This window comes from Phocoena sinus, chromosome 12 (assembly GCF_008692025.1).
Source record: "Phocoena sinus isolate mPhoSin1 chromosome 12, mPhoSin1.pri, whole genome shotgun sequence".
In the NCBI taxonomy this organism is placed as follows: Eukaryota; Metazoa; Chordata; class Mammalia; order Artiodactyla; family Phocoenidae; genus Phocoena; species Phocoena sinus.
In genome coordinates this window covers 49,498,281-49,517,847 of record NC_045774.1, presented here as the reverse complement: position 1 = coordinate 49,517,847, position 19,567 = coordinate 49,498,281, and the positions used below count along the sequence as shown (strand labels likewise).

Genomic DNA, 19,567 nt, shown 5'->3' with positions numbered 1-19,567 from the left:
ATTAAAAAAAAAGACAAAAAGAAATCCTCAACCATTTCCTTTTGTATCTCCCTTAACTGCACCAATACCAGTATCATTCCCTTTTTAGTTACCTGGCCACAATTGAGCTTTACAAAAACTATCTACTAGCTACTGCCTTTTGATCATAAGCACCTTGGAAAGACAAACTTTAAATTTTGGCATATTTTCTGGAGTTAAGTTCAACAATATACAGTTTTGTAAGGTGGGAAGGAAACTCAAATGGCTTATCTAACCTCTTGTTCTAGGTCTAGGCAAATCTACCTAAAAGCAAATCTTTTTTTAAAGCTATTGGGAAATGTTTTTTATGTCCAAACCGTATTACTATTGGAGGACTTAGTTCATCATTCCTCTTCTACAAGGATTACAGATCATTAGTTAGCTACCTAAAACCCCCTCAAATTAGCAGGTTACCATGACCTCATGTTTCAGCTATCTATTGCCACAATGCTATGGGAAATAATCCACCTCAAAACTTAGGTGTAAGACAATAAACATTTATTTTTACTCATGAATTTATAGGTCAGCTGAACAGTTCTTCTGGGCTGGGCTAATTTTAGCTACGCTTGCTCATCTGTCTACAGTCAGCCAGCAGGTGAGCTTGCAATTGGCTCATCTAAGTTGGCCTCACTTGGGATAGTTCTCTGCATAAGGTTTCTGAACTTCTAGCAGGCTCGGCTGAGCTTACTTTTTCCACATGTTTTTGGCTAAAACAAGTCTCAGGACACTCAGATTCAAAGCGGGTGGTAACAGAGCCCATCTTTTGATGGGAGTAGCTGGGATAGAGGGATCCCTCTATTGATGGGATAGAAGCAAGGATGAAGATTACTGTCACTTTTATAGTCAAACTACCAAAGCCTCATTTAGTCTTTTCTTCATACTAAATAATCTGATATTGATGCTGCTTCTCGTTCATCCCTGAATCTGGACTGTGTAAACATTAACAACTAATTTTATCATTGCAAAACATAATTTCAAGAATGCTGTTAAACTGAAGTCAAGATGTGCTGAAATTAGAGAGCAAGTTGAGATTTTAATTTAAGAGCATAAGGAGTTGAAAAATACTGACTTTTGACTTTAGGAAAAAAATGACATAAAAGCTACCTTATGCACTAGACAATATGAGTCTGTACAATTAAGAGGAAATTATAGAGCTTAAGTAGTTTTTAAATTTTTCATTGACTATTTAGAGCCTACTTTATATTATTTGATAAACTATCAGAAAGTTTTATTCAAAGAGGTAACACCCATGAACCTTTAAAATGAACCATTTATTAAATCAGACTGTTATTCTTAACAGTTATGTAAGTTACATGGTTTATGTCAGAGTATTTCACATGGAAAATTTTTAAACTCTTATAGGCAAGCAAAATTGTACCACACAATATATAAGTAGGAAGGGGATACTGCTAAACATTCAAATAAGGCAAGTATTTTAAAACAATAAAACAATAATTAAAAATTCAAGCATTCCTTTAAGAGAATTCAATACTACAAGCTAAATGTACTTTCTGAGTGTATTCATATAAAGGTAGTGTTTCTTCTTTTAAAACGTCAGGAAATGGAATAAGGCTCATTAACAGATACAGCTGCCCTCAAGATTTTTAATCTCAGTTGCTCTCTTTAAATTAAAATTCACAAAGTGCACAATTAAGATATATCAAAAAACTGAATCAGCTACTCTAATAACAGCTGTCCATGCTTAATACTTAGTGGTTTATTTGACCAAATGATGCCTTTTCAGGGAAAAATAAAAAAAGATAAGCCACTGTAAAACATTTAGTTTGAAATGTATGCTAATATTTTTCTTAGAAATCAAAAATTATGGAGGAAAAGGGTTATTTACCTTAAGGAAAAGAAAGCAAAACACTGGAATGACCAAACATTTTCAAAGAACAAGCACCACAAAGGACATTTGCATTCGGTTTTGTAATATTTATCAATGCATTTTTTCTTACTCCAACCAATCTACTTCATCAAATTCTGAATCATCTTCTGAATCACTGTATTCCACAGCAATACGGCGGGACAGGATGGTGGCAACATCATTTTCAATGCGTTCGTGTTTAGCTTCCTGTTCACGCTGCTCTTCGACTTTTCGTAGCTGAATACCTGATATAGTAAATCCAAACCATTCATTGTAAACCAAAATACTAGATATTATTAGATATTATTAATTGAATAAATTCAAATACACATGAGAAATACTAACAGGAAAATAAAAAGCAAGATCTATTAAAAAGAATTTGAAGATTTGATGAAACTTACCACATACCCCAGTGGATGCCTATAGTTTATTCAGCCATTATGGTCTATTGTGCTTCCCTACTCACCACCTCCTAAAGTTAACCAGGTGATACATTTCTTTTGTTTGTTACCTCTACGGTCAAATAAATTAAACATTGTTGAGCATATTTTCTGTGGCTTTGTTCTCCCCAGTACTTGAGGGAAAGGCACTATTATTCATTCTATAGTGTTACTGCCTGGCATATAGTAGGAAACGTTGGCTGAATAAATAAATGAATGTGACAGGTTGTTCCTTTGTTACTAAGGTAGGAACCTTAATCCTTTAAAGGTATTGGTAAAGCAAGTGTCACTTACATATCAAATGGACAGCCTTAACACTGAAGAAAATACCATTTTAAAAGGAGTTATATATATTGAATATAATATTTACAAAGGGTTTTAACTAAATTTTCTATAACATTTAAGTCTGATACTTTTAATTTCTCATTCATTCAATAAACATTTCAAGAATACCTACTAAGTATGAAAATAAAATGATTAATGTGACATATTTTCTTGAAAAAGACTTAAAATATAAATTGAACATAGCTTTACTTTCTAAAGACCACTTGTACAAAAACATGAGCATCTAAACTTTTATAAATGAAGAAAACATTATTGTCTCCAATATTTAGAAAGGTTCTAATGCTACCATTGCAATGTTTTTAACGGCTCTTGAGAAAATTACCTTTTCGTATTGCTTCCAGAAGTACACTTCTGGCATCACTGATTACAGGTAGGGTTGATGGATGACGCTTTGGCTCAGAAGCAGGTATAATTTGTGATGGAGGAGATGGAGGCATTAATGGAACATGGGGACCTGGGGCAGTAGATGGAGTTGGATGTAGCCCAGAGGGAGGATGAGCAAGAGCTGCAACTGAGATAGGTGATGATGGTCGAATGCCAGGTGGAGGCAGAGGAGGCGGTGGTGGGGGCGGAGGCAGCCCCTGGACTTCTCCTTGTGGGAGTGGGTGAACTGGTACAGTCTCACATACTGGGGCAGCTCTAGCTACCGGTGGAGAGGGCTGTACTAGAGGAGGTGCAATTGGAGGAGGAGCTGGGTGAAGAACTCCAGGGGCAATCTGAAGAGGAGCTGGAGGCGGTGGTACTGCTGGAGCTTGCAAAGCAGTGGTTGGAGGTGGAGGTGGGGGAGGTACTGGTGGGGGGGGAGTCGAAGTCATTGAAGCTCTTAATGAAGAAGTTGACAAGGCAGATGGAAGAGGTGGTGGAGGAGGTGGTGGGGTGGCGCTCACAAACACAGGTGTCCTGCCTGTAGCTGGTGACTGAGGACGATTTTCTATCAAACCTGTAGCAGAACTGAAATGATAAAGAGATCCCAGCAAGTTACTTAAAGAGAAAAAACTAACCACACAAAACATAAATGGCTACCAGTAATTCTATCAAGGTAGAGGCATTAACATGTTCCTATAAAAATTAAAAATTCTTCAGCAATATTTAGAATGAAATGAGAACTAAAAGTACACTAACAAGAAAATCAATACATGGTGCTTTGATTTATAATATTCTAAATGATCTCATCCTCTCATGCAACTTTCATATCCACTCGAGCATTTTATCCTTCCTTTGATAAAATGCTCAGTTTTACACTGTGATATGAGTCTTCATAATGACTCAACATTTATCATATTACAACATTTGTATTGCTATACCTGTGGCCAAAACAATACTGTATTTGTATTGAAGCTATTAAGACTCATTATATGTCATTTCAGTTAAATCAATGACAACTAATTACAAACCACAAAAGGAAATTTATGGCCCTCTTCCTTGCTGAGGATGGAACATCAAATGAGTCAGTAACATAAGATTGATCTTTTTAACTGGAAATTGTAAAGCTGATCTCTATTTCTCTATGAAAAAAAATTATAATGTGGATAACAGTGGACAAAATGAAACTTCAAAAAGCTTTACTAAAAGACTATTATGAGCAATTGCCTATTCTTTCTCAAATTCTAGAGTATTTCCCCTAATATTAAATTAACATTTATAATCAAGTCTTTGGTTCCCATTTCTTTGTCCCTAACCACATACCAAAAATTCTTAATTTTTATTAATACATTGCAGATCATGTGCTTGATAACAAAGCTATAATAAAATGAAACACACTTTAATCTTTAAGTTATCATTAGCTACAATTTCCCAAGAGAATGTGTCAGCTCTTATGAGAGGCTGGCAAATTACGGGCCAAATCTGACCCGATCCCTGTTCTTGTAAATAAAGTTTTGTTGAAACACAAACATATTCATTTGTTTATGTATAGTCCATGGCTGCTTTCATTCAACAATGGCAGAGTTGAGTAGTTGTGACAGAAGCCATATGTCCTAAAGCCAAAAACATTTATTATATGGGCCTTTAAAGAAAAAGGTTACCAACATCTGAGATGAAACATCTTGTGCTTGTTCTGACATACCTGATACAGGTGGGTATGGGTTTTGCATCTCCTGCTCCATGCACTGGTGGAGGTGGAGGTGGTTCATGTGGTCTGACTAAGACCCTTTCCTCAGCTCTCGTCAGAAGCTCACTCATCTGACTAAATGGCAAGGCAGAAAGCGAGTAAGATCCATCCATATGATCCACATATGTCTGCGGTCTAAAAAATACATACAGTATCAGTGTATTTTTCTTGAATTATTGGTGAAGTAAAATGTTCTACATGAGATATTGAAGGTTTATCCTTTGAATGCCAATATTTTAACTACTTTAAGAAACTTCTTTCAGAAATTTATTACATTCATCCTGCTTTTAAAACACAGAATGCTGCTCACAACGCAACCTTTCCTTGCTGATTCAGGTTATTATGATGACCTTCAGTTATTTTATTATTTTATAATATAATACTAATTCAATTCACAAGGGTGAAAAGTATTACTTTCATAATCTGATAAACAAGAAAAGAAAATAACTTTCAGCCAATTGTGTTCAAAGCTATCTGCCTCTATTTAATTTTTTTCTTTACAGTAAGATGCCAATGACAACAAGCTAGAATATGAAAACTGGAATTTTCTACCACCAGAATATCCTGCTGTTCTTTTAAACCTAAATGACTTCCAAGTATCTGGTGCCCAAGGGAGATAGGTCTGTGATACTAGTAGCACAGACATGGCTAACTACATTGTTTTTGTCTTTTTGCTGTTTTCAAAGGTGCTAGGGTACTCAGAAAATAGCTGAGTAACATAATAACATGTGACTTAAGTCAGATTTAAGCAAAATTTTAGATACCTTGAGCATGTGAAGACATAAATATTTACTGACTGTAGTGCATGCTGGAGACAAAGCTGGATTTAAAAGATGTGTACAAAGCAAGTTAGAAATTATTATATTTACACAACTGGGTCAGCTCAATACCTCAATCACTTAACAGTGATTAGAAATAAATGTCTGTCTACAGATTATTAATTTTTAAAAAAATCAATCCTTTCAGTCTCTTTCTTTCAGTACTACATATAGATAGTACCTTATATGTATATTACCCCTAAAATAGGCCAAAATAATTTACACTTATGACCCAATAATTTACATGTATTATTCGAAAGAAAGTCTTAAGTTGTTTTCCATTCAAAAATCAATAACTATAAAACATATAATAATAACTATAATCAACTGTACACAAATCTCTTCACAGAGAGATGCTAGTATAATGTTTGTTAGGGTTGCATATTAGTTAGATAGGGTCCCTGCCCACTGAGAAAGGAAAAGGACCTATTGCATATTTCTGCAAAAGGGGATGAGTAATTTTGTTTTGAAAGTCCTGATATATCTGAGGTGGAAGATGTGGCATAGAAAGGAAGTCAGGGGAAAGAAAAAGGAACAAAATATAACCCACTTCCAACTCCTATTTTATATGCAGTGAATCAATAATACTTCAAAAAAAAAATCCAGACCCCATTACTCTATTATGAAATTCTAACAGACTCTGCCTGAACTACTGAGAGTGAGCTGAGACCTCATATGAAAGTTAAAACATCAAAGATCATCTATTCCAACCACTTCTTTCTATAGATGAGAAAACTGAAGTCCAGATACAAAAATGATCTGCCCAAGATCAGACTTCAATAGGCTCACAATGGTCAGGGTTTCAAAATCAACTCAATACTTATAGAACAGGGTCTGTCAATTCAACAGTTCAGGACCTAAGACTTAGACATATAGATATTAGAAATAAAGCCAGTGTTTTACCATTAATTTTGTTTAAAAAAACAAACAAAAGAAAATAAACCTTGTTTCAAAATGAGAGGCTGGGCCATTAGCAACTTCAATATGCTTATGTAAGAGATTAGCATCATCTTCAGCCAGCTCTGGACCTTGGGCCAGCTTCTGCCATTCTCTCCGCCTGTCATGAGGTGCTCTTGGCACTTTTTCTGGTTCATGAGGACGATCTAGATTTTTCTGCTATAACAGATGTATTGAAACAAAGCCAAATGCTGAAGTACTACGTTTTTAAAAAGAGGTTATAACAATGAAAATAGAATTCTAACATCAGTATTGAAAAAGACAATGTCATCATAATATAGTAAAAGTAACACAGATACAGTTCATTTGTGCATTCAGAGTTAAATCTTAGCTAGTTTGTTTGTAATCCCACTTTCGAATGCTTTTTTAACCTTTAAATGAAATTGATGTATCAGATAAAAATAGTATGTCTACATAATAAAACTTGAGGTCAGAAAGTCCTTTCAGATGAAAAAAGATTCATCAACTCTGCTCCCACATTATTAGTTTTTGCTATAATGAGTGAAATTTCTACAATTAATGGCACTGCCTACCTCTAGCCAAAACCTGAAAATTTACTAAGGTTATATTATCTGAGAAACGACTAATTAGCTAGCCAATACATTAGAAAAAAATCCAATTACCCAATTAAACCATAATAACTGTCACTCAACAGAAAATAGGGTATTTGAAAAATAAAACAAAAAGTGATTCCAACTGTGGGAGAAAAAGTATAGAAAGAAACCAAAGGGGCCAAGCAGGTAACATACGTGAATAAAAAGAGTCAGATATAAGATGAGGCCTGCACTGAACTAGACGGGTATGTCCATCTAAGGCATTCCAGTTCAAAAATTTAAAAACCACTGTGTTTGTCAAACAAAACTGCTTGCAAGCATAGTCTGGGCTACCAGTCACCAGTCTGCAAACTCTGGCTAGAACACTGGTACACTGTCTAGTGCAGAAAATAATAACATGTAGGCATTTTGGGGAAGAGCAGGGAAAGCAGAGATAGCTATAGAAGAAACAGAGGGATGATAAAGACAAACTTTGCCACCTTCATAATTCTGCCTAAATCCAACTTTGCTTCCTCCTTCTATATTTCTAGTTATCATTAACATGGAATAAAACAGATCCAAGTGAATTTTATTAGAAAGTAGAAAATGATAATACAGCAGACAGGTAACAGGAATTTAGTGAGACTGTTATAAGCTTTCCATTTAGGATATGCTCTGTGGTAAAAAAATATTAACTTAATCTACTTTACCAATAGCTGTACAATATTCCTTTGCTCTGCTTTAGCAGAATGCCTTTCTCTTCCCTGGACCACTTAATTCTTATTTGTTCGTCAAGATTCATTATAAGCTTTGTTGAAGTGTTTATCAGCCCTGTCCTCCCTAAAGCAGGTGCTATTTTGTGCTACTCAAACCCTCCATGCATACCTCTCTGTTAGGTGGGCATTTATCACACCATATTATAATAACTTAATTGTTCATTTGCTCCCCATTAGACTGTGATCTTTCTGTGTGGTTATAAAGACTTCAGTATTTGACCATATGGACCAAATAAAATAAGACTGTTAAAGTACAGAATTAATAAAGTCCCACATATGCAACAAATCACAAATACATGAAAACTAACTTCAATTTTTTGAAATACCTTCTGCTTCCTCTTTTCCTTCCTCTTATCCTCCGTATCTTGTAACATTTTTTCTTTCCATAGATCAAAGAAATATGAAGGATTGGTATAAAACTTCAAACCTTCTTTACCATCATCTCTGAAGTATAAAATATCAATTAAAATATACATTAGTAAGACTTAGAGAGGCAATAGGAATAGAAGTAATTTTACTAAAATTGTTTCCTCTTACATTAACAAAATATAGCATGTGTAAAAATATTGGCAAAATAAATGAGAATATGCACCAATAGAACATTTCTCACAAATCAGACAGGAAACTTCTGGAAAACCAGAAGTTTTTCAGAGTTGGTATTAATAATTTAAAGGTACAACTGGACAATTTTCATCCCTAACTTCTGCTGAATGCCAAATTTTCTATAAGTCCTGTGGGAAATTCCAGTAATTACAAATGATTTTGCCAAAGAGAAAAGCCTGAAAGGAAACAGAACAGAGAAACTATACAGGGTTTCTGCCAATACTCTAATTTACTTATCATCTTACCAAATCCAAAAAATATCACCAAATAGTCATTCTAATAGTAATAGTTATATCAATGCGTTGCATACTGACAAATAGTTTCAAATAACTATCCAAATACCATTTTATTCAGGACACGTGTTGTGCCTCTTAAATCACCCATTTAACAATTCATGTGAAAGACTCCAAAGAAAGGCTGAATAAGTCCAGAGTTTTTTAAATGGTAAAAAAAATTTAAAAACAGATACTACATATTCAATACACAGATTTTTTTTTTTTTTTTTTTTTTTTGCGGTACGCGGGCCTCCCGCTGTTGTGGCCTCTCCCGTTGCGGAGCAACAGGCTCCAGACGCGCAGGCTCAGCGGCCATGGCTCACGGGCGCAGCCGCTCTGCGGCATGTGGGATCTTCCCGAACCGGGGCACGAACCCTTGTCCCCTGCATTGGCAGGCGGACTCTCAACAACTGCGCCACCAGGGAAGCCCCAATACACAGATATTTAATGCAAAGATCAAGAGTAGACAAGAACCAGAAAAAAACAATATTTTATTAATGTGGTGGGATTTTTAACTCTTTTATTTTTTCTTTTCCATCTAATTAGAAATTAAATTAAAAAGACAATAACAACTCCTTGTCTCTTCATATTCATGTTTGCCATTGGCTTTTCTTAAAAACACTTGTCAAAACAACTCCTTTGAGTAAGTCTTGTTTTTTGTATACCCAAACCTTGGGAACTCACCTAGTGAATAAAGCAAAGGTTTTCTAAAGGTGGTGGATAAGGAGGGTTCTCTGCATTGCTCAGGAGACCAGTGAAATAAAAAATGTTTGGGGATTTAGCATTTAAAGGTAGACTGCTACATATCTGAACTTGAAGTCTGAAATAAATAACCGGCCTTCTTACTTATTAGCGTACTGACCTGTAAGGAGTGAGTATACTGAGAGGTAGAGGCTGTACTGACCTGTAAGGAGTGAGTATATTGAGAGGTGGAGGCTGTTCACAAACATCGTACGTCTCCTGTAATGGAACAGGCAAAGTCCTGCGGTCGAAAAGCTGCTGATCTTGAACTGTAGAACTTCGGAAAGCTTTTCTCATGGTTATATCTTGCAAAGACACTAAAACAAAAATCCAAAATGTATTGTTTTATTTTACTAAGATGATTTAACATAAGGACAAATTCATATACCGTATTTGTTTAAAAGTCAGAAGGTCATGACTGTTAGTGGCTTATGAATCAGGAACCATATTTTAAATGTTCTATCACTATATGCCACATCATTTTGTGCTTTATTTTTCCAATTAGATGGGTTTTAATGCAACCTCTGATTTCTAAGGCTCTAATGACACTTGAAGCATATGCTACATTTCCCATCAAGTGCCCCTTTTCCTTTTCTCTCCTTGCAGTCCCCGGTCCCCACCAACCTACATTTTCCTCTTTTTTTCTATAATCTTTTTTCCATCTCCCTTTATTACTTTTATTTAGCTTATACCAATAACACTGAAGGAATTACTTAGTTATCAGTGGCATTCTGGGCTAAATCCACTATTGCCCTCTATGCTTTAAGTATGCTATAAGTATGATACATGGACTATAAAGTTAAAACAAACTTATTGTAAAGAAAATTAAGTTTTCAAGTACTGGGCAATCTGTACTGTTGTCTATTTCACTTATCTTTTATCTTGTTCTATAAGGGTCTTCAATTAACTACAAGTCTTGAAGACTGAGGCTATCTTGTACATTAGTTTCTCCAGTAAGTTAACACAGCCCCATCATACATATGAGGATTTAAAATAACTTCATTTGCTCAGTTTCTTTTGGACTGTGCAGCATGTTAAAATAAAAAATTTACCAAAATACCAGATTTTTAACTCTTAGAGTGATTTCTTGATATTAAAAAATTAGGTGATTTTTAAATGTATCTAATATGGGTTTTAGTACAAATATTTGCCTTATACCATAGAAAGGTCAGTACTAAATAATCATAACAATTCTTAAATTATTTTTCTCCCTAAAATAGTATCTCTTTCATCCTTACAAATAAAATTCACTCAACATGAATGTTTGGGTCTATGAAATAAGTGGAGCAATGAGGCTGGCTATGCAATAGCCACAACATGACTGCATTCCCAGCAATTCCACTTCTATCTGACTTAAAAACACCAAAATAAAATTCAGAGAAGGAAAAAAGTTTTTTCCCACTATCACTAAAGAGTAGTATGAGAGATACTTAATGAGTATAAACTATAGTGTTAGATGCTTTCACTAATTTTTACTTAAGCTTTATAACAATTTAATGGGATAGGAATTATTATTCCATTTTTAAACATAAGAAAATAGAAAATATTATATAACTGGCCCAAGGTAAAATGGTTAATAAGCAGTAGAGCCAGAACAGAAAACGCAGATCTGTCTGCCTTTGAGGCTAATCTCTCTGCCACAGTACCACATGCTGTTCCTCTGGCTCCTATCAGAAGTGGCCTCCGTTTTCTGCAATCAAAATGGATCAATTTTTGCCACCCTCCTACCCCACTTATTAACTGTAAGTATGAAACCTAGTGTTTGATTTCCCAAAACTGTCTTAGTAAAGGATATAAAGAACATGTAAAGTAATAAGCATTTTTCTATCTTCAGCTCCTCTCATTTATCATTTCTCTCATTTGTTAACAGACCAATGTGACAAAGCCCCTTCCAGTTGCCAACAATGACATCTGATATTACTTAGTGTTATATAACACAGTAAGTCAGCACAATATGTTTGTAAACATAACTGAATTAAAGATAATGGTACAGATCTTTGTTTAAAGACTCAGTTTTTTACCCTTTCTAAATTACTGTTACTTAGTATTTAATGGTAATTAAAACCCCCAAAATATTGATATTACATTCTGTAATTTATTATTCTGCTCATAATGTTATTTTATGTGAACTTTAACTGAGTTAAAAATTCTAGGTTAAATAACTTTGAAAATTCCTCTATTCAACATCCCCATGACAATTTCAAATTAAGTAGTTCAACTTTTAGATTCTGAATTCTTTCCCAATGCTCCATATAATTTTAAAGGAAACTGAATAATTCTGATAGTTGTTGGCACATTAAGAATTTTTTAAAACACTTAAACACATCTTAAGTTATTTACTAGTATCTGTATTTTCATTTTCAATTTTAATGGGAATGCTAAAATATCTGTTAAAATTTAACAGTATTTTCAAACTAAATATTAATTTTTATTTGTTACATAAAAGAACTGCCTGTATATTTCTATATTTTTAGATGAAATGTACTTGTAACTTACATGTTTAAATTATTTAAAAAAGAAATTTTGGATATAAATGACATATTTGAAAGTATGGCCATAAATTTTTTTTTAATATTAGCAATGATTTTTATCTCAAGAATTTCATGGCATATAACAATATACATTGTATACATTATAATATACACAAACATGTTTCAAGGGATACCACCAGTAAAAAACAACCCACAGAATGAGAGAAAATCTTTTCAAATCATAAGATTTGGGACTTGGATCCAGAATATATATAGAATTTGCGTAACTCAACAATCAAAAGAAAAATAACCCGAATTAAAAATGGGAAAAGGAGCTGAACAGATATTTCTCCAAAGAAGATACACAAATGGCCAGTAAGTCATTTAAACCCTGTTTTGTTTTTTTCTTTTGTTTTTTTAAGTTTTATTATTCTTTTTATTAATTTTCTTTTTTACATTTATACATCACTGTGAATTACATTTGACTGTAGTTTTATTAAAGGAAGAAACACATTTTAACTATCTATTTCTGTTAGATTTTTGGTACAATGTGAAGTCAGGTTATAGATCCAGCCCTTTGCACAAAAATAGAATAATTTTTGTCTTAGTTGCTTTTAACTGAACTAGTTGCAGTTGTCAACATTTCAAAACAAGAGGTAAGAGATAAAAATCTAGATACCAGGCTTCTTGGACAAAAGAAAGATCTGGCATGACTACACTGACTTTACCTCATTTCATGTCATCCACATGCCAACAATCTGCTCCCTGTTTTGTACACAGTCTCAAAATCGCGCACTTGGTCCACTTCACTCAGAGTAACCTGGGTGTAAATCCTGGTTTTAAGTCCTAGCTCCACCACTTTCCTGCTTGGAGACTTCATTCTAAGTGGCTTATAAGCCATGAGAAGATGCTCAACATCATTAGTCATCAGGCAAATGCCAATACATTCTACAAAATGAACCAATATTGAAAACATTAGGCTTAGAAAGAAGCCAGTCACAAAAGACCATATATTGCATGATTCCATTTATACGAAATGTCCAGAATAGGCAAATCCATAGAGACAGAAAGTAGATTAGTGATTGCTGGAGGCTACGGAGAAGGGGAGATGGGAAGTAACTACTGTTGGATATAGGGTTTCTTTTTGGGGTGAGGAAAATGTTCTAAAACTGACTGTGGTGATAGTTGCATAACTCTGTGAGAATACTAAAAACCACTGAATCATACACTTTAACTTTAGACGAGTTAATTGTAGGGTGTATGAAATATATTTCAGTAAAGCTGTTTTTTTTTTAAAGTACTGTCTTGGTTTTTTCTCATATCCAGACCTATGAGTTTATATCTTTGCATGTAGAGGAAACTTAGCATAGTTAAGTACTCGCCTCTCCTTATTCAGGCATTAAATTATGTCAGAAGTTGGTTCAATCACTAAAACAGCCATCATTATATTCTACCTTTTGCTTTTTCCAGTGATATCCTTTAATTTTTTTTTTTTTTTCGGTACACGGGCCTCTCACTGTTGTGGCCTCTCCCGTTGCGAAGCACAGGCTCCAGACGTGCAGGCTCAGCAGCCATGGCTCATGGGCCCAGCCGCTCCGCGGCATGTGGGATCTTCCCAGACCAGGGCACGAACCCACGTCCCCTGCATCGGCAGGCGGACTCTCAACCACTGCGCCACCAGGGAAGCCCTCTTTTAATATTTTTACTCTTCAAGTTTAGATCTATTATATAACTTACATTTATAATAAAAATGTTATTCCACAAAAAATATTTTGAACAGAGGATTATAAGAGATTCACATTAAATAATACTCTAGGGTAGATAAGTGAAAATTATGTTCTTAGTAGTTTCAGTTTTCTTTCTTAAAAAATAAACAACACAGAAAGAGGCATTTGAGAAACACCACCACTCAATGTATTCTATCAAGGCATGAAATGTTTTACCACTAAACTTTCTAACATTATTTTTTTTTTAACCTAATATCCCTAGCTTAATATCTCAGCATAGAACACTTTTGTCCTATATACTGGCAATTTGGGAACTTTTTTTTTCTTTTGGAAATGTTGATTTAAATTGGGAAGTAACATTTAAAGAAAGAGATCAGATTCTAGCAGTTTAGCAGTATGCACACACAAAAGCATATTAAAAGGAATTGCATTCTTAAACAATCAAACCTAAGAATTTGAGGTAATTTTCAAATTATTTCTAAGACAAATGTATACAAACAAATTATAAGAAAAAAAAGACAAAGAAATTGGAGTAAGAGTCTGGCCAAAAAAATTTTATGTCAGAAAATGAAGAGCTATTTAATATACAAAAAGAAGAGGTAAGAAAGGGGAAAAAAAGCTTCCCTGGTGGCGCAGTGGATGAGAGTCCGCCTGCCGATGCAGGGGACGCGGGTTTGTGCCCCGGTCCGGGAAGATCCCACATGCCGCGGAGCAGCTGGGCCCGTGAGCCGTGGCTGCTGAGCCTGTGCATCTGGAGCCTGTGCTCCACAACGGGAGAGGCCACAACAGTGAGAGACCCACGTACCGCAAAAAAAAAAAAAAAAGAAAAACGGAAAAAAAGAGTAGAAAACCCAGGAGACTCATGCTAATGGCATTTATACATAAGCCACCAATCTATTACAACATGTACAACAAAGGTCGTGGGTAAAAAAGTTGTGTAGTAAATTCCTTTTTTTTTTTAACATCACTATTGGAGTATAATTGCTTTACAGTGGTGTGTTAGTTTCTGCTGTAAACAAAGTGAATCAGTTATACATATACAAATATCCCCATATCTCCTCCCTCTTGCATCTCCCTCCCACCCTCCCTATCCCACCCCTCTAGGTGGACACAAAGTACTGAGCTGATCTCCCTGACTATGCAGCTGTTTCCCACTACCTATTTTACATTTGGTAGTGTATATATGTCCGTGACACTCTCTCACTTCATCCCAGGTTATCCTTCCCTCTCCCCATGTCCTCATGTCCATTCTCTACATCTGTGTCTTTATTCCTGTCATGCCCCTAGGTTCTTCAGAACCAGTTTTGTTTTTTTTTTAGGATTCCACATATATATGTGTTAGCATATGGTATTTTTTTTTCTCTCTCTGAATTACTTCACTCTGTATGACAGTCTCTATGTCCATTCACCTCACTACAAATGACTCAGTTTCATTTCTTTTTATGGCTGAGTAATATTCCATTGTATATATGTGCCACATCTTCTTTATCCATTCATCTGTCGATGGACACTTAGGTTGATTCCATGTCCTGGCTATTGTAAATAAAGCTGCAATGAACACTGTGGTACATGACTCTTTTTCAACTATGGTTTCCTCAGGGTACGTGCCCAGTATTGGGATTGCTGGGTCGTATGGTAGTTCTACTTCAAGGAACCTCCATATTGTTTTCCATAGCGGCTGTATCACTTTAAATTCCACCAGCAGTGCAAGAGGGTTCCCTTTTCTCCACACCCTCTCCAGCATTTATTGTTTCTAGATTTTTTGATTTTGGCCATTCTGACTAGTGTGAGGTTATACCTCATTGTAGTTTTGATTTGCATTTCTCTAATGATTAGTGATATTGAGCATCCTTTCATGTGTTTGTTGGCAATCTGTATATCTTCTTTGGAGGAATGTCTATTTAGGTCTTCTGCCCATTTTTGGATTCGTTTATTTTTTTTTTATATTGAATTGCATGAACTGCTTGTATATGTTGGAGATGAATCCTTTGCCAGGTGCTTCATTTGCAAATGTTTTCTCCCGTTCTGAGGGTTGTCTTTTCACCTTCTTCATGGTTTCCTTTGCTGTGCAAAAGCTTTTAAGTTTCATTAGGTCTCATTTGTTTATTTTTATTTTTTATTTCCATTTCTCTAGGAGGTGGGTCAAAAAGGAAGTTGCTGTGATTGATGTCATAGAGTGTTTTGCCTATGTTTTCCCCAAAGAGTTTTATAGTCTCTGGCCTTACATTTAGGTCTTTAACCATTTTGAGTTTATTTTTGTATATGGTGTTAGGGAGCATTCTAATTTCATTCTTTTACATGTAGCTGTCCAGTTTTCCCAGCACCACTTATTGAAGAGGCCGTCTTTCTCCATTGTATAGTCTAGACTCCTTTATCAAAGATAAGGTGATCATATGTGCATGGCTTTATTTCTGGGCTTTCTATCCTGTTCCATTGATCTATCTTTCTGTTTTTGTGCCAGTACCATACTGTCTTCATTACTGCAGCTTTGTAGTATAGTCTGAAGTCAGGGAGCCTGATTCCCCCAGCTCCGTTTTTCTTTCTCAAGATTGCTTTGGCTATTCGGGTTCTTTTGTGTTTCCATACAAATTGTGAAATTTTTTGTTCTAGTTCTGTGAAAAATGCCAGTGGTAGTTTGATAGGGATTGCACTGAATCTGTAGATTGCTTTGGGTAGTAGAGTCATTTTCACAATGTTGATTCTTTCATTCTAAGAACATAGTATACCTCTCCAGCTGTTTGTATCATCTTTAATTTCTTTCATCAGTGTCTTATAGTTTTCTGCATACAGGTCTTTTGTCTCCTTAGGTAGGTTTATTCCTAGGTATTTTCTTCTTTTTGTTGCAACAGTAAATGGGAGTGTTTCCTTAATTTCTCTTTCAGATTTTTCATCATTAGTGTATAGGAATGCAAGAGATTTCTGTGCATTAATTTTGTATCCTGCTACTTTACCAAATTCATTGATTAGCTCTAGTAGTTTTCTGGTAGCATCTTTAGGATTCTCTATGTATAGTATCATGTCATCTGCAAACAGTGACAGCTTTACTTCTTCTTTTCCGATTTGGATTCCTTTTATTTCTTATTCTTCTCTGATTGTTGTGGCTAAAACTTCCAAAACTATGATGAATAATAGTGGTGAGAGTATGCAACCTTGCGTTGTTCCTGATCTTAGAGGAAATGGTTTCAGTTTTTCACCACTGAGAACAATGTTGGCTGTAGGTTTGTCATATACAGCCTTGATTATGTTGAGGTAAGTTCCCTCTATGCTTACTTTCTGGAGTTTTTATCATAAATGGGTGTTCAACATTGTCGAAAGCTTTTTCTGCAGCTATTGAGATGATCATATGGTTTTTCTCCTTCAATTTGTTACTATGATTTATCACATTGATTGATTTGTGTATATTGAAGAATCCTTGCATTCCTGGTATAAACCCCACTTGATCATGGTGTATGATCCTTTTAATGTGCTATTGGATTCTGTTTGCTGGTATTTTGTTGAGAATTTTTGCATCTGTGTTCATCAGTGATATTGGCCTGTAGTTTTCTTTTTTTGTGCCATCTTTCTCTGTTTTTGGTCTCAGGGTGATTGTGGCCTCGTAGATTGAGTTTGGGAGTGTTCCTCCCTCTGCTATATTTTGGAAGGGTTTGAGAAGGATAGGTGTTAGCTCTTCTCTAACTGTTTGATATAATTCGTCTGTGAAGCCATCTGGTCCTGGGCTTTTGTTTGTTGGAAGTTTTTTTTTTTTTTTTTTTTGCGGTACGCGGGCCTCTTACTGTTTTGGCCTCTCCTGTTGCAGAGCACAGGCTCCGGACACACAGGCTCAGTGGCCACGGCCCATGGGCCCAGCCGCACCACGGCATGTGGGATCTTCCCGGACCAGGGCACGAACCCATGTCCCCTGCATTGGCAGGCGGACTCTCAACCACTGCGCCACCAGGGAAGCCCTGTTTGTTGGAAGATTTTTAATCACAGTTTCAATTTCAGTGCTTGTGATTGGTCTGTTTATATTTTCTATTGCTTCCTGGTTCAGTCTCGGCAAGTTGTGCATTTTAAGAATTTGTCCATTTCTTCCAGGTTGTCCATTTTATTGGCATATAGTTGCTTGTAGTAATCTCTCATGAACCTTTGTATTTCTGTAGTGTCAGTTGTTACTTCTCCTTTTTCATTTCTAATTCTGTTGATCTGAGTCTTCTCCTTTTTTCTTGATGAGTCTGGCTAATGGTTTATCAATTTTCTTTACCTTCTCAAAGAACCAGCTTTTAGTTTTATTGATCTTTGCTACTGCTTCCTTCATTTCTTTTTTATTTATTTCTGATGTGATCTTTATGATTTCTTTCCTTCTGCTAACTTTGGGGTTTTTTTGCTCTTCTTTCACTGATTGCTTTAGGTGTAAGGTTAGGTTGTTCACTTGAGATTTTTCTTGTTTCTTGAGATAGGACTGTATTGCTATAAACTTCCCTCTTAAAACTGCTTCTTCTGCATCCCATAGGTTTTGGGTCATTGTGTTTTCACTGTCATTTGTTTCTAGGTATTTTTTGATTTCCTCTTTGATTTCTTCAGTGATCTCTTGGTTATTTAGTAGCATATTGTTTAGCCTCCATGTGTTTGTATGTTTTACAGTTTTCTTCCTGTAATTGATATCTAGTTTCAAAGCGTTGTGGTTATAAAAGATAGTTGATACGATTTCAATTTTCTTAAATTTACCAAGGCTTGATTTGTGACCCAAGATATGATCTATCCTGGAGAATGTTCCATGAACACTTGAGAAGAAAGTGTATTCTGTAGTTTTTGGATGGAATGTCCTATAAATATCAGTTAAGTCCTACTGGTCTAGTGTGTCGTTTAAGGCTTGGGTTTCATTATTTATTTTCATTTTGGATGACCTGTCCATTGGTGAAAGTGGGGTGTTAAAGTCTCCTACTTTTATTGTGTTACTGTCGATTTCCCCTTTTATGGCTGCTAGCATTTGCCTTATATATTGAGATGCTCCTCTTTTGGGTGCATAAATATTTACAATTGTTATATCTTCTTCTTGGATTGATCCCTTGATCATTATGTAGTGTCCTTCTTTGTCTCTTGTAAGTCTTTATTTTAAAGTCTACTTTGTCTGATATAAGAATTGCTACTCCAGCTTTCTTTTGATTTCCATTTGCATGGAATATCTTTTTCCATCCCCTTTCAGTCTGTATGTGTCCCTAGGTCTGAAGTAGGTTTCTTGTAGACAGCATACATATGGGTCTTGTTTTTGTATCCATTCAGCCAGTCTATGTCTTTTGGTTTGAGCATTTAATACATTTACATTTAATATAGTTATCTATGTTCCTATTATCATTTTCTTAATTGTTTTGGGTTTGTATTGTGGGTATTTTCCTTCTCTCGTGTTTACTGCCTAGAGAAGCTCCTTTAGCATTTGTTGTAAAGCTGGTTTGGTGGTGCTGAACTCTCTTAGCTTTTGCTGGTCTGTAATGGTTTTAATTTCTCCGTCGACTATGAATGAGATCCTTGCTGGATAATCTTCGTTGTAGATTTTTCCCTTTCATCACTTTAAATATGTCCTGTCACTACCTTCTGGCTTGTAGAGTTCCTGCTGAAAGATCAGCTGTTAACCTTATCGGGATTCCCTTGTATGTTATTTGTTGCTTCTCCTTTGCTGCTTTTTTTTTCTTTGTATTTAATTTTTAATAGTTTGATTAATATGTGTCTTGGCATGTTTCTCCTTGGATTTATCCTGTATTGGACTCTCTGCACTTCCTGGACTTGACTATTTCCTTTCCCATGTTAGGGAAATTTACAACTATAGTCTCTTCAAATATATTCTCAGTCCCTTTCTTTTCTCTTCTTCTTCTGGGACCCCTATAATTCGAATGTTGGTGCATTTAATGTTGT

At 35.4% G+C, this 19,567-nt stretch overlaps 1 protein-coding gene across 1 annotated transcript in view; it reads right to left on the bottom strand.

Moving 5' to 3' along the window:
- Positions 1-1,270: 1,270 nt before the first annotated feature.
- Positions 1,271-19,567, bottom strand: part of WASF1 (WASP family member 1) — a 79,038-nt gene continuing 60,741 nt past the window's right edge. Inside the window, exons 4-9 of the mRNA XM_032651506.1 lie at positions 9,647-9,800; positions 8,191-8,308; positions 6,542-6,714; positions 4,736-4,915; positions 2,993-3,621; positions 1,271-2,130 (exon numbers count right to left, since the gene is read on the bottom strand). Of these exons, the coding sequence (XP_032507397.1) occupies positions 1,973-2,130; positions 2,993-3,621; positions 4,736-4,915; positions 6,542-6,714; positions 8,191-8,308; positions 9,647-9,800 (1,412 nt within the window). The 3' untranslated portion in view covers positions 1,271-1,972. The remainder of the gene's footprint in view (positions 2,131-2,992; positions 3,622-4,735; positions 4,916-6,541; positions 6,715-8,190; positions 8,309-9,646; positions 9,801-19,567) is intronic.